Here is a 14,183-nt window from a genome sequence, read left to right as displayed (position 1 = left end):
ATAGTTTACTGTAGGTCTTAGAATATATTTGAGAGAAAAAAAATTGTTCTTGATTAAATAACATTAATATGGAAGCTTATTTCTGCCACAGAATAAAACGTTTTAAAGGATAATTGCGACTTTTTATCTCAAAATTGAGTTTACATCTCACCATTCTGACTATTTTCTCAGAATTGTGTGATATAATGTCCCAATTCTGAAGTCAGAAATGTGTGCTATAAAGGTGCAAATGCCTGTTATAATGTCAAAATAGAGCGAAAAGTCAAAATTGTGAGATAAAAATGATCTTTTTTTATTCTGTGGCGAAAACAAGCTTCCAGACATTACTGTCCAGGAGAAAGAGATTTTAAAGGAACTCATCTGTGATTTTTCTTTCCAGTGGGTTGTCCTTATTTAGCTATTTCCTAAAAATTGCATGAACAAGACAATAGATTCTAGGTCTTGTCTGAATTATTACATTGTTATTTTAAAATCTTGTCTTATATTGAGCACCAGTCACTTTGACTTCAGAGTTCATTGAATATTTTTTTTAACCTATCAACCTGCTTAAGCTGTTTTAACTGAGTATATAAGACATTTTTTTAATAAACATCCTCCATGATTGCATGTTCAGAACTCTACATGCATTTGTAAATGTGTGGACTCATTTTTTGTGCTGCACACTGTGTTGTGTCTTCATGGTCACATTGGCATGTCTGTGTTTTAATGTCACAGTCATTGATGAGAAGGCTGGAGACGATGCTTTTTTGACAGACAAAACACTGCTTGCTATTGTTTAGCATTGTTAGCAATCCTTTTAGACTATTTGTTAATGTTGACACCTGTGTTGTGATTGATATTTTGGCTGGCATGTGTAGCTTGAGATTATTTTGAGCCCACATTAAACGTTTACCTCCTCTTTGATGTCTCAGATGACTCTACCGAAGGAATCCTCGAGCGCAGCATGACCACTGGATGCACTCCCATACCTAAAATCGCCATTCAGGAGGAAAAAGATGACTTCTTTCGAAAGGAGTTTGGTAAGGCCTTATAACAAGGGAACTCTTTTTGATATTCATTTAGGGCCAGATTTACTGACAGCTTGTGTCAGCGCAAATTACTGTCAGGATTTATTAAAGAAACAGCGGATAAATTAGTGCGGAAAAGACATGGACCGGGTTATTTTGCAGCTGACTTTATTGCATATGCATTTGTAGGAGTTTTCTTTTCAGATGCAACATTTATGGGAGAAGAGTATTTAAATGAATCATGCAAGATGAATTACTTAGGTTTGCACTAGTCGGGGGGTTGTACCTAGCAGCAGTTATTTTTACCTTTGGTCATTTTAATTAAAAAAATTCACCGTTTTTATTGGTGGTTAAATATATAATGTATTGATAAAGTCTATAAATGTAAACGTACTTTTTAAAAAAAATGCATTACAAATATAGCAAAATATACAAATGAAATAATTTAAGCTTTTTTGGACCAAACAAAAAAAAAAGTATTTTAGGGCCTTGGGTCATTTTGACCCACGAAGAAAATATTTTCTTACAGGATGCGAGGAGTTTAGATCCAAAAAAAAGATTCTTAGAAAATTAGTTAGCAAAAACTATTTGGGATGTAAAATGTTGAATCTCATCAGCTCCGTAAGTTGGGAGACTGTTATTGCGCCTACAAAAATATCTACAAATAACTGATGCAAACCGGCCCCTGTGATGCGGCCTGGGGCTCATTTGTTTGTCCAGGTTGTGTTTGCCTTTCCAGCTGACTGACTTTCTCAGCTCATGTGTGTCCACCCTGAGTGCACTAAGTATGCATAAGAAAAGCACTTCACTGGGGCTCAATTTACCGTTCATAATCAGAACAGGAAGAAAATATACCCATAAATATATTTGCATGCTTTAAGAGATCAGTGAAAGAGAAGTTATTTTTATACATCAAAGGCTTTGTCTATTTCCTTTCCAATAATTAGCATGTATTTCTGCAGTAGTCTAAATTAGTTTTTAGTGTATTATAAAGTAGTCAAAGAATAGAATGCATTAACTGTCATGTGTTGGCTTAAATAATGTGTTGTAAAATTCATTATACTTTTCTAAAGGTGCACTATGTATTATTTTTGCAGTAAAATATCCAAAAACCATTAGGCCAGTGTTATATTTTGTTCAGTTGAGTTCTTACAATATCCCTAATGTTTCCAACTATTTGTAAATTGTGAGAAAATTGCTATTTTAACCAAGGAGCCGGACGTCTGAGGGAGTCGCCTGTCAATTGCGTCATATCTGCGTTACCCTCGGTTTCTGGTTTTATTCTGCAGAAACGCTTTACTCTTAGCAGTGTGAACAAGTGTCAGAGCAGCCAGAGTTACGTCATAACATAATTTTAAACACACTTAAATGTATCTAATATGATAAACGGAGCTGCATTACCTCATACTCATGACCAGAAAGCGGAAATGGCGCCGGTGATAACAAACTTTATCCCGTCATAATAAAAGTCCTGCTGCTTGCGAGGCGTGTGTTTGTGTAACAATCGCTCCAGCGGCCTTGCTCAGCTCCACAACACTCTGCTCTGCTTCACACTACAGTAACGTTAATAACCGCATCCATGAACATGATTTCTGCCTGAGTCCTATCCCAATTCTTTCCCACCGCCTGTGAGGTGAAGACCACATGTCCCAAGATTCTGAGCTCAAACTTGGTGTCATCAGACTATGCCTTTGTTTTGAACAGGCACCCTCTAGCAGACAGAACATTTACCCTATAGGTACCATAACCATAAATAAGTATGAATAGGCAGTTGTATATCAGAAGTTTAAAATAAATGATATATTCTGTGGGGTTATGAAAACTTTTATATATTGTATAAGGGTGAAAATAAGCAGTTATTCTGAGTAACTGATTTGACCCTTTAAAATAACTTTTGTTGGCATAACCAAATACTGTCCGATTAATTCAGTCATATTAAATCATATTTTTTACTTCGTTATCACAGAAATCTTTTTCTGATTAGATTAGATTGCCTGACTCTGGTGCCAATAAATATACCTCAAATATTTATTTTTATTTTACAATATTATTAAAATATCATAAATGTATTTTTTTCATATTGTCACTGTAGTCAAATCAAAAAAATGTTATTAAAATGTTATATTTAAAGTAGATTAAAATAATTCTTTAGAAGTCAAACTGCAACAGTAAAATTTTAATGTTAAAAATTGTTTTGCATTTTTTTCCCTCTGGTATTATTCTCAGGCCCCTCCTGTAATTGCATATAAAGTTTCACAGAAAGTGTATTGCAGTTCTTTCCAAATATGAACATGAACGTATTAGTCAAGTCAAGTCACCTTTACTTATATAGTTCTTTATACTATACAGATTGTTTTAAAGCAGATTTACTGATAACAGGAAAATGATGCATTTTGGCTGTTGATCAGCTTCAGTCTGTTCAGTGAGTATTCAGTTCCATCAATAAAAATCATCAATTATTAAATTAGTTCATTTCATCTATAAAACAGCTCAGTTCAGTTCTCACACAACAGCGTCAGCCCAGTCAGATCAATAATATTATTGAATATTAAGTGTCCTTGTCTAAGCAAGCCAGAGGAGACCATGGTAAAATAATGTGATATATTCATAAATGTTTCCTAATTTTCCTTTTCCCTCCTCAAGCCTTTGACACTCCCAAGCAAACTCCAGTGCAGGAATCCGGCTTCACCAAGACCTCTCCGAGTGTATCCCCCCAGCCCAGCAGCGCCGCTCCATTATCCAGCACAGATGACAGCCTGCTAGACCTGTGGGACAGCAGCCCAGCGCCAGCTACGGCCCCCTCCCAGGCCCCCACCCGTATTATGGACCTGATGGAGGACACCCCGGAGCCTCATCCGGCCAGCTCCTCCCCTGCTCTCCCGCAGCCGCTCATGAGCTTCGATGAGGTGCCTGACACCCCCTACTGCACCGTCACAGAAGACGACCCCTCCAGCCTGGTGGACGTGGCCGGACCCCACCAGATGACCCTGAGTTACCAGCAGGCCCTGCAGCACGCTTCTGGCACCGACAGCCAGGACCTGGAGGATGCACAGCTACTGCTGACCAATGGAGACTCGCTGCTTAAAGAAGGGACCCAGGTCTGTTAAAACAATCTCCTGTTTTATTTAAGTATGCATGATATTTATTTTGCCACTAGATGGCAGCATAAACTTTCTATATCTGACATTATCGTAATGCTAAAGACATACTGTAACACAGCACGAGCTATATTTAGGACATGGAGCTTTATATTTACATACATGTTTGCCTTTATGCAGGCCAGTGAAGGCTACTTCAGCCAATCACAGGAGGAGGATTTCGCCCAGTCAGAAGACTGCACTGCAAAAGTCAACCCAACACCAGTTTTTTATAACAAACCACCAGGTGAGATCGCTATAGACTGAAGCACGTGAAATGGTTTAATGAACGCAGTTCTTGTTCCTGTTTTTGATGGGAAACAAGAATTTGGGCTGGGACAGAATGAGGCCTAATTACACTCTAAAAACAGTATAAAAAAACAACCCAATGTTGGGTCAAATAAGGACTAACCCAGCAGTTGGGTTGTTTTAACCCAGCAATTGGGTTGTCTTAAACAAATATTTAACCCAACTACAGGATTAAAGCTACCCAATCGCTGGGTTAAAACAACCCAATTGCTGGGTTAGTCCATATTTGACCCAACATTGAGTTAAAACAACCCAGCATTTTTTAGAGTGTACATTTTTTTTAAGTAGCCAATAACCTTAAGTTCACATTTTCATTATAATTGTATATAATAATAATAAAATGTAAATGGTATTTACAGTTATTGGGGAGGTCAGTTATAAAAGAGACTTATTGCTTAAAGGGTTAGTTCACCCAAAAATGAATTTTTTTTTCATTAATGACTCACCCCTAGCCTGACAAGCCAGACCCACATCAAGATGTTTGGTCTGGAAACTCACCGACAGGGCTCAATCCGAGGGGCGGGATAAACGGTTGTCTTTCAAACTCCCTCTGCACGCGATAGGATAGCGCTACAACCAACCAGAGCAACGAAGGTAGATTAAACATTCACCGTATCCGGTCGGCTAAACTCCGAACACATCTTCCCTTTTTAAGAATGACTTCAGTGCCGTTCTTTGTTTTTTTCTCAGAGAAAAGCTTAACTCCAAGTCTTCCAGAGTCGCGGTCAAAGCTGATTCGAAAGACCGCCGTTCGCCAGTTTCTGTGTTTACTAGAAGCACGCAAACGCAACTCGGCCGTCGTCATTATGGCCCCGCCCACCGACTCTATACACGATGTGATTGGCCCGTCCAGATTGAGAGGAATACAGCTCAGAAGAGTATTGAGAGCTCCCGCAGATTAAATTTGCTTCCGCTAGGGTGCGTCTAGATTTCTAGGCTAACTCACCCCAATGTCGTTCCAAGATATTTTAGATTTAGTCTGAGGGCTTTCTGTCCTTTGAATGTAAGTGTATGCACACTTGCTGTCCACGTCCAGAAGGTAATGAAAACATCATCAAAGTAGTCCATATGTGACATCAGTTGGTTAGTTAGACTCTTTTGAAGCGTCGACAATACATTTTGGTCCAAAAATAACAAAAACTACGACTTTATGCAGCATTGTCTTCTCTTCCGTGTTCCTCAAATAAAGAATCAAACGGTTATGAATCATGATTCGGATCACGTGTTAAACTGCTGAAATCACGTGACATTGGCGGTACAAATCACGAATCAATCCGCTGATTCATAACCGTTTGAATCTTTATTGGAGGTTTGAAAACAAACGCGGAAGAGAAGACAATGCTGAATAAAGTCGTATTTTGTGTTATTTTTGGACCAAAATGTATTGTCGACGCTTCAAAAGAGTCTAACTAACCAACTGATGTCACATATGGACTACTTTGATGATGTTTTCATTACCTTCTGGACGTGGACAGTATAGTGTGCATCACGGTTATTTTAGTAAATGAAAACTGAAACTAAGACTAAAACTATTGGTCAAAAAACATTTTCGTAAACTGAAATAAAATGTAAAAATCTGAATAAATAAAAAACTAAAACTAAACGAAACTAACTACTCTTACTAAAAAACTAACTAAAATAAAATAATAATTAGCAAAAATAAATATTCGTTTTCGTTATTAATAAGCTCTCTTTAATGTGGTGGAAAATCTGACTGTGGCGGTTGAGGGAGTGTCTGTATTGCGCTACTGCGCGTGAAGTGATCTGAGGAGATTAACCGCTGTCCTGTGACGGACGCGTGCAGACCAAGCCTGCAGTCTCCCTCTCAGATACTGAAGCTTTCGCGCCTCGATCGCGCCTTTGATATCGCAGCTGTATTTCCTGCTCTACTTCCTGGGCTCTACTGCGCAACTCCGGTCCCGAAATCGCTACTGCGCAGACTCGGTCCCAAGATGTCCGCGCCGTGCAGGCCACCTAAAAGCTTCAAATCTGCCAAGTGGAAACGGATGATGTCGAGTCGTCCATATTTTTTTTACGGTCTATGGTGCAGACAGTCAACACATCGCTAGTCCTAAACGGCAGTTCACAAAGAAATCAATGTGTCCGTGGCAGTGAAATGGGAAGTTGCGAGTTGTGTTTGCATGCTTCTAGTAAACACAGAAACTGGCGAACGGCGGTCTTTCGAATCAGCTTTGACCGCGACTCTGGAAGATTTGGAGTTAAGCTTTTCTCTGAGAAAAGAACAAAGAACGACACTGAAGTCATTCTTAAAAAGGGAAGATGTGTTCAGAGTTTAGCCGACTGGATACGGTGAATGTTTAATCTATCAGCGAGCTCTGCTTCACCTTCGATGCTCTGGTTGGTGTAGCGCTATCCTATCGCGTGCAGAGGGAGTTTAAAAGACAACCATTTATCCCGCCCCTCGGATTGAGCCCTGTCTATGGTGAGTTTCCAGACCAAACATCTTGATGTGTACCAGGACACACATCCACACACGTTTGTTTCACTATATAAGTGAGGACATTGCAAGGACTTCCATTGATTTTAAATCAGGTTAATGATATTTTATATCCCCTAATGGCCTAACCCAATCCCTATCCCTAAACCTACCCATCCCAAGAACGTGCAAAACAATAGATTTAAATAAAAACATGTTTTGGCCGATTTATAAGCCTTTTTAACTAGTGAGGACCAGTCAAATGTCCTTACTAGTCAGTTATCATAATATTTTACTAGATAAGTGAGGACATTGGTCCCCTTTACAATTATAGCACAACACACAAACACACACACACACACACACACACACACACACACACACACACACACACACACACACACACACACACACACACACACACACACACACACACACACACACACACACAGAGAGAGAGCACAACAGTGTGTGTTGGCTGTAATCAGATGACTTTAGCTGTGGTCTTACACTGCTAGCCTACATTGTACTACTGAAGAAATTAAAATAAGCTTTTAATTGTTTGACAATATTTCATCTTTGTTATGAATGAGTTTTGAGTTTGTCTGGAATTTATAATTTTTACTTTTATATTTTACGTTGCATTTATTTCGTTCTTTAAGATAGATCCTCTGAGTATTAGCCTATGTCAAAAATATTAAATATAATTTTTTAATATCAAAATATAATTTATTTCATTTTTAATTTCCAGATCGTTGTTTGTTTAGGTCATAGTTTGACTTAAGCTTTTTTGCTCAAAGGTGAAGACCCAACTTTATGCATGTTTTGTAAGACCGTCCTGGGTTTAAACAATAATGCTCGTTTATCAAGTGATTTCACTTAAGGATGTTTAGTAAGATTAAACTCTAATCTGTGCAAACATTAAACTTTGCTGATATTAAAAACCTTGATTTGGTCTCTACACTTCATTATGGTAACTCTGCTAAACTATAATTACTAAAACTAAAACTGAAACTAAATAAATAAAAACTAAATAGAAATGTATTTGCAAAATAAAAACTAAACTAAAACTAGCAAAACCATTTGTAAAACGAACTAAATCTAAACTGAAATTTGTAGCAAAATTGAAAATGATAATAAAATAAAAACTAATTTCAAAAAGCAAAACTATAATAACCTTGGTGTGCATACACTTACATTCAAAGGACAGAAAGCCTTCGGACTAAATCTAAAATATCTTAAACTGTGTTCAGAGGATGAACGGAGGTCTTACAGAGGTGGAACGACATTAGAGTCATTAATGAAAGAAATTTCATTTTTGGGTGAACTAACCCTTTAAATATTTGTATCAGTTATTTGTTATCCCTGAGGTACTATTATTCTTTTAGCTTAATATTTTCTGTTTTCATTATAATAGTTGTTACAGTTTTAGTAAAATATGTTAAGTGCTTTTGTCAATTTTATCAGACTTTTTTAATGTCCATATAGCTTTTATGATGCTTTTATTAGTTTTTTTTTTAGTTTGTTATTTGTATAGTTTGTTATGTGTAGATTGTGTTAGATTTGTGTGTGCATATATATTGTTATACTTTTATATATTTATATTTTTGTTTGTGTGTGTACATATACTGTATATATATAATATATATATATATACAGTCTTGTTCAAAATAATAGCAGTACAATGTGACTAACCAGAATAATCAAGGTTTTTAGTATATTTTTTATTGCTACGTGGCAAACAAGTTACCAGTAGGTTCAGTAGATTGTCAGAAAACAAACAAGACCCAGCATTCATGATATGCACGCTCTTAAGGCTGTGCAATTGGGCAATTAGTTGAATTAGTTGAAAGGGGTGTGTTCAAAAAAATAGCAGTGTGGCATTCAATCACTGAGGTCATCAATTTTGTGAAGAAACAGGTGTGAATCAGGTGGCCCCTATTTAAGGATGAAGCCAACACTTGTTGAACATGCATTTGAAAGCTGAGGAAAATGGGTCGTTCAAGACATTGTTCAGAAGAACAGCGTACTTTGATTAAAAAGTTGATTAGAGAGGGGAAAACCTATAAAGAGGTGCAAAAATGATAGGCTGTTCAGCTAAAATGATCTCCAATGCCTTTAAAATGGAGAGCAAAACCAGAGAGACGTGGAAGAAAACGGAAGACAACCATCAAAATGGATGGAAGAATAACCAGAATGGCAAAGGCTCAGCCAATGATCACCTCCAGGATGATCAAAGACAGTCTGGAGTTACCTGTAAGTACTGTGACAGTTAGAAGACGTCTGTGTGAAGCTAATCTATTTTCAAGAATCCCCCGCAAAGTCCCTCTGTTAAAAAAAAGGCATGTGCAGAAGAGGTTACAATTTGCCAAAGAACACATCAACTGGCCTAAAGAGAAATGGAGGAACATTTTGTGGACTGATGAGAGTAAAATTGTTCTTTTTAAGTCCAAGGGCCACAGGCAGTTTGTGAGACGACCCCCAAACTCTGAATTCAAGCCACAGTACACAGTGAAGACAGTGAAGCATGGAGGTGCAAGCATCATGATATGGGCATGTTTCTCCTACTATGGTGTTGGGCCTTTTTATCGCATACCAGGGATCATGGATCAGTTTGCATATGTTAAAATACTTGAAGAGGTCATGTTGCCCTATGCTGAAGAGGACATGCCCTTGAAACGGTTGTTTCAACAAGACAATGACCCAAAACACACTAGTAAACGGGCAAAGTCTTGGTTCCAAACCAACAAAATTAATGTTATGGAGTGGCCAGCCCAATCTCCAGACCTTAATCCAATTGAGAACTTGTGGGGTGATATCAAAAATGCTGTTTCTGAAGCAAAACCAAGAAATGTGAATGAATTGTGGAATGTTGTTAAAGAATCATGGAGTGGAATAACAGCTGAGAGGTGCCACAAGTTGGTTGACTCCATGCCACACAGATGTCAAACAGTTTTAAAAAACTGTGGTCATACAACTAAATATTAGTTTAGTGATTCACAGGATTGCTAAATCCCAGAAAAAGAAAAAAAAAGTTTGTACAAAATAGTTTTGAGTTTGTACAGTCAAAGGTAGACACTGCTATTTTTTTGAACACACCCCTTTCAACTAATTGCCCAATTGCACAGCCTTAAGAGCGTGCATATCATGAATGCTGGGTCTTGTTTGTTTTCTGACAATCTACTGAACCTACTGGTAACTTGTTTGCCACGTAGCAAAAAAAAATATATACTAAAAACCTTGATTATTCTGGTTAGTCACATTGTACTGCTATTATTTTGAACAAGACTGTATATATATATCAGTTAATTTTATTTTAAATAACACATTTTTTTATATGGGTTTATTTAAATATAAAAGACCTGGTTTGTCAACACCCCTTAGTATGACGGGTCATTAGTAAATAAAAAAAAATGTGTACCGGGCAGGTCACCATATTACAGCAACATAATTTGCTTAATTATTGGCCGTTACGGTGCATCTCAATCCTAATATAATGTGTTTGTCTTATTGTCTTCTGCAGAAATCGACATTACATGCTGGGATACAGATCCTGTGATGGAAGATGATGATTAGGAGCGACTGAAGGAAACAGAGGCGACACCTCGGCGAAAACTGATTTTACAACAGTTACTGAAGTCTTGCATCAAAATGTTTTAGAGAAAAAAAACAACAACAACGTTAGCCACAGAAGAAAAGGACTCGGGTTATTGTTAAAGATGCCAGTGGGTATGAGCGCTTTCGGTTCGTGTACGTGTGCGAGAGTGTTTATTATTTATTTCGATCTCTTTTTTTTTTTTTTGCTATGCAGATTATAGCACAGTGTGTCTCTAGCGCTCACCTGTGTTGTATCGATCCCTGTGCCTAACAGGTGTGTGTAGTAGCAGATTAGATACCGTTTTAGTTTCTATCTCCTTCATAAGCACTGAGCCTAGGTCTGCTCAGCGGTTCAATCAAGTTCCCCACAGTCTTAGTTGCTTAGTTGAATCACATGTGTTTGAGTGTTATGCCCACAGGGGTCTTTGCTTTGATGACTCAATCGGTCAGGGACGGTCGAACCCTCGCCCTCGTCAAAGCAAAGGCATGTCAGAACACGATTTTAGCTTCAGTTGAGTCAGTCATATTTAGCAAACGGAAAATGAAGGGGGTTTATATGTGATTATGAAACAATTTTGTGTTGTGCCAATTATTTTGAGTATGACGTGTCGGTGTAACGGCCTTTTAGGACTTTAGCGCCAGATGGCATATGTATATTTTGACTACATATGAGACAATGTGTATAAACAATGGCTGAAACTGACATTTTGTTTTTTATGAACAACTGCAATAGAGCTTTGATTTGTTGAGAAACTTAGGCAATAACAATTGTAGTGAACTCCTTTGGGAATTGTTTTAGTTATATATGCGGTAGTGTGTGTACATATACTGTATGTGTGTACATCTAGTTTAAAGATAAAGGGAGATGAAAGTCTCTTATTATTGGAGAGGCTCAGGCCTGAATCATACTCTACATAAGTACGCAAGCATTGACGCAAATGCAAGCTCGCAGCCCCAGTGTACACATTAGCAACTGTTGCGTTAGCCCTCAGTACTCAAAGTGATAGTTCACACAAGAAGTCATCATTTACTTATTCCAAATCTGTATGGCGTTTTCTTCTGTGGAGCATTAAAGAAGATATTTTGAGAAATCTGTGTTTTTTGTAAGGATGCACAATATCTCGTCTACCATATCGGTATTGGCCAATGTACTGTATGCTGATCTTTAACATTAGAGTTATCGGCCCGATCAGAAAATGTGGTATTATATCGGCCACCATATGTTAATTTAACGCTATCAATATACTTATCGGCCCGATAAGAACATTTGGTATTGTATCTGCCACCATATCCGTATCGGTCGATATATGCTCATTTTTAAAGTCATTGTTATCAGCCCGATAAGAAAATGTGCTATTGTATCGGCCACCAAATGTTAATTTTTAACATTATCTGTATCGTTACCGAACCGATATCAGTACCAATACCCATATTGGTATCTGTTGATATATGCTAATTTTTAATGTAATTATCGGGCCGATAAGAAAATGTAGTATTGTTTCAGCCACCATATGTTCAATTGTAATGTTATCGGTATCATTATCGGCCTGATAAGAAAATGTGGTATCGTATCGGCCACCATATGTTCATTTTTACCGCTATCGGTATCATCATTGACCCGATAAGAAAATTTGGTATAGTATCGGCCACCATATCAGTATTGGTCAATATATGCGCATTTTAACGTCATTGTTTTTGGCTGATAAGAAAATTTGGCCGATATATTAAATCTTTTTTTTGTATGGATGCACTATATATTGGTTTAGGCCGATATACATGATAATATTTAATGTTATCAGTATTAGCCCAATAAGAAAATGTATCCGATATATTAAAGTCGTTAAATAATTTATTATTACACATTGTTCACCATAATGATTTTGAATTGCTTGAAATATGTCTATCATGTAGGTTTAGTTTGCAAAACATTGATGCATTATTAATAATAACTAGCACTTTTATTCCTCTCATTATTTTCACTAACAATATGGTTTAATTAAAATCACTTCATTATTGTTCATGCGGAGGATATTACAGTTTATTTATTCATGGCACATGCATTTTGATTATTTGTACGCAAGCATTATTTTATTTATTTGTAAGGCAATAGATTTTATTTGATAGTAAAAATAATTTTAAAACTTACACTGATACAAACTAATCTACTGTGTTTGATTTGTGTTGCTTGGGACATGGCTTTTAATTGTGAGCATTTTCTTTTTGTAATCAGGCTCTCAAATTATATAAAAAAATTGTATTTAGATTTATCAGCCATCAGTTATCGGCTTTCACATATAAAGGATTATCGGTTATCGTTATTAGCCAAAATCTTCATATTGATGCATCCCTAGTTTTTTGGTTACCAACATTCTTCAAAATATTGACAACATACAGGTGGAGTAAATGATGACAGAATTTTCATTGTTGGGTGAACTATCCTTTTAAGAAACCAAAATAATTACCTTCAGTTTGCTATTATCAAAGTAAACTTGCTTACCAAGATTCAAACTGTCCCTCCATTATGACAGTAGTGTCTTACAGAAGATGATTTATGCTAATGCTGATTATAACCCTCGTGGCTGAATTGCGTGCTTCTAACACATTTTAACAAGTGGAGACGAGTGAAACCGAATCATTTGTGTTTGTGTTCTTGTGTAGAGTATGGCCTTGACCTTGATTTATCGTGGATGTGATTTTGAACCTTTTAGTTTTATGCTCGAAAGGAAGGAAACTACTTGTAATTACACATTTCAAGCCCCGTTAAACCCCATTATTGAATTGAAATATGACCCTTATAATCCCCCTTCCCCCTCCTTATGGATGTCTTTTTTCTTTTCTTTTCTTTTTTATAAAAAAATTCAAATTATTACAAACCTTGAAATCAAATTTGGATTTTCGAACTGACTTTTACACATGGACAAGTGCAGGGACACATCAGCTTTCTCAAGGGCAGAATGGTGAGACGTTATCTCACTAACTCAACACTGACTCAAACTGAAATCTTTGTTGTACCCGCCCACATCCTTAACCGCTAAGTTATCACTGTCTTCCTCATACTTTTAGTCATGTTGAAAAGCCATAACACAACATCTTGGCTTTTTTGGGGGGGAGTGGAAAAGCGAGCAATAAGACTAAACTAATAGTATTGCTGTGTAAATAGCTCTAATTTTGTGCTCATATAAAATGTACTAACATGTATTGGTTCAGCACCCATGAAAAACGGGAGTCGGCGTACGTTTGGATTGGGTTTCTTGCATTTCTTTGGTGAGAGATAAATCTAGGTTGCTCGGTATGAAACCTAATAGGAAGTAACCCGCATCTTTAACAGTAACTTAGCCCCTTTTGAAACGACTTCCGTGTATTCCTGTTCACCCTCCGACCTCCTTAGTAGTGATTATTATTCTCTTCCTCCCTTAAACTACTAGGAGACTACTACTACTACCACCACTACTATTATTACTATTACTACTACTGTTCTACTACAGTAATTTCTTCTTTGCCCCTGAAGCAAGGCTTAGCAACTCCTGAAAGTTCTTTTTTAATAATTTTTTTTCTATCTCTTCCTTTTTTTCCGTCCGCTTCTCACACGCTGTTTTTGAAACAAGCACAAGATCTTTTGTGACATGCTATGTGCTTATGTATGTTAATAAAAGACTTAAAAATCCTTCAGAAAACTTTTGTTTTTCTGTCTGCAAC

At 37.1% G+C, this 14,183-nt stretch overlaps 1 protein-coding gene across 9 annotated transcripts in view; it reads left to right on the top strand.

Annotated features, from left to right (window-relative positions):
- Positions 1 to 14,151, top strand: part of dbn1 (drebrin 1) — a 130,914-nt gene extending 116,763 nt beyond the window's left edge. For 7 of the 9 annotated variants that reach the window (XM_067423387.1, XM_067423386.1, XM_067423385.1 and 4 more), the window contains 4 exons: positions 912 to 1,019; positions 3,651 to 4,105; positions 4,286 to 4,391; positions 10,414 to 14,151. In XM_067423387.1, coding sequence (XP_067279488.1) covers positions 912 to 1,019; positions 3,651 to 4,105; positions 4,286 to 4,391; positions 10,414 to 10,466 — 722 coding nt within the window. In that variant the 3' untranslated portion in view covers positions 10,467 to 14,151. The remainder of the gene's footprint in view (positions 1 to 911; positions 1,020 to 3,650; positions 4,106 to 4,285; positions 4,392 to 10,413) is intronic. The other 2 variants (XM_067423389.1, XM_067423384.1) reach the window with 1 other exon arrangement.
- The last annotated feature ends 32 nt before the right edge of the window (positions 14,152 to 14,183 follow it).

The sequence above is a fragment of the Pseudorasbora parva genome, chromosome 18 (assembly GCF_024679245.1).
Source record: "Pseudorasbora parva isolate DD20220531a chromosome 18, ASM2467924v1, whole genome shotgun sequence".
Lineage (NCBI taxonomy): Eukaryota > Metazoa > Chordata > Actinopteri > Cypriniformes > Gobionidae > Pseudorasbora > Pseudorasbora parva.
The sequence above is the reverse complement of the archived record's forward strand: the minus strand, read 5'-3'. Positions and strand labels throughout refer to the sequence as shown.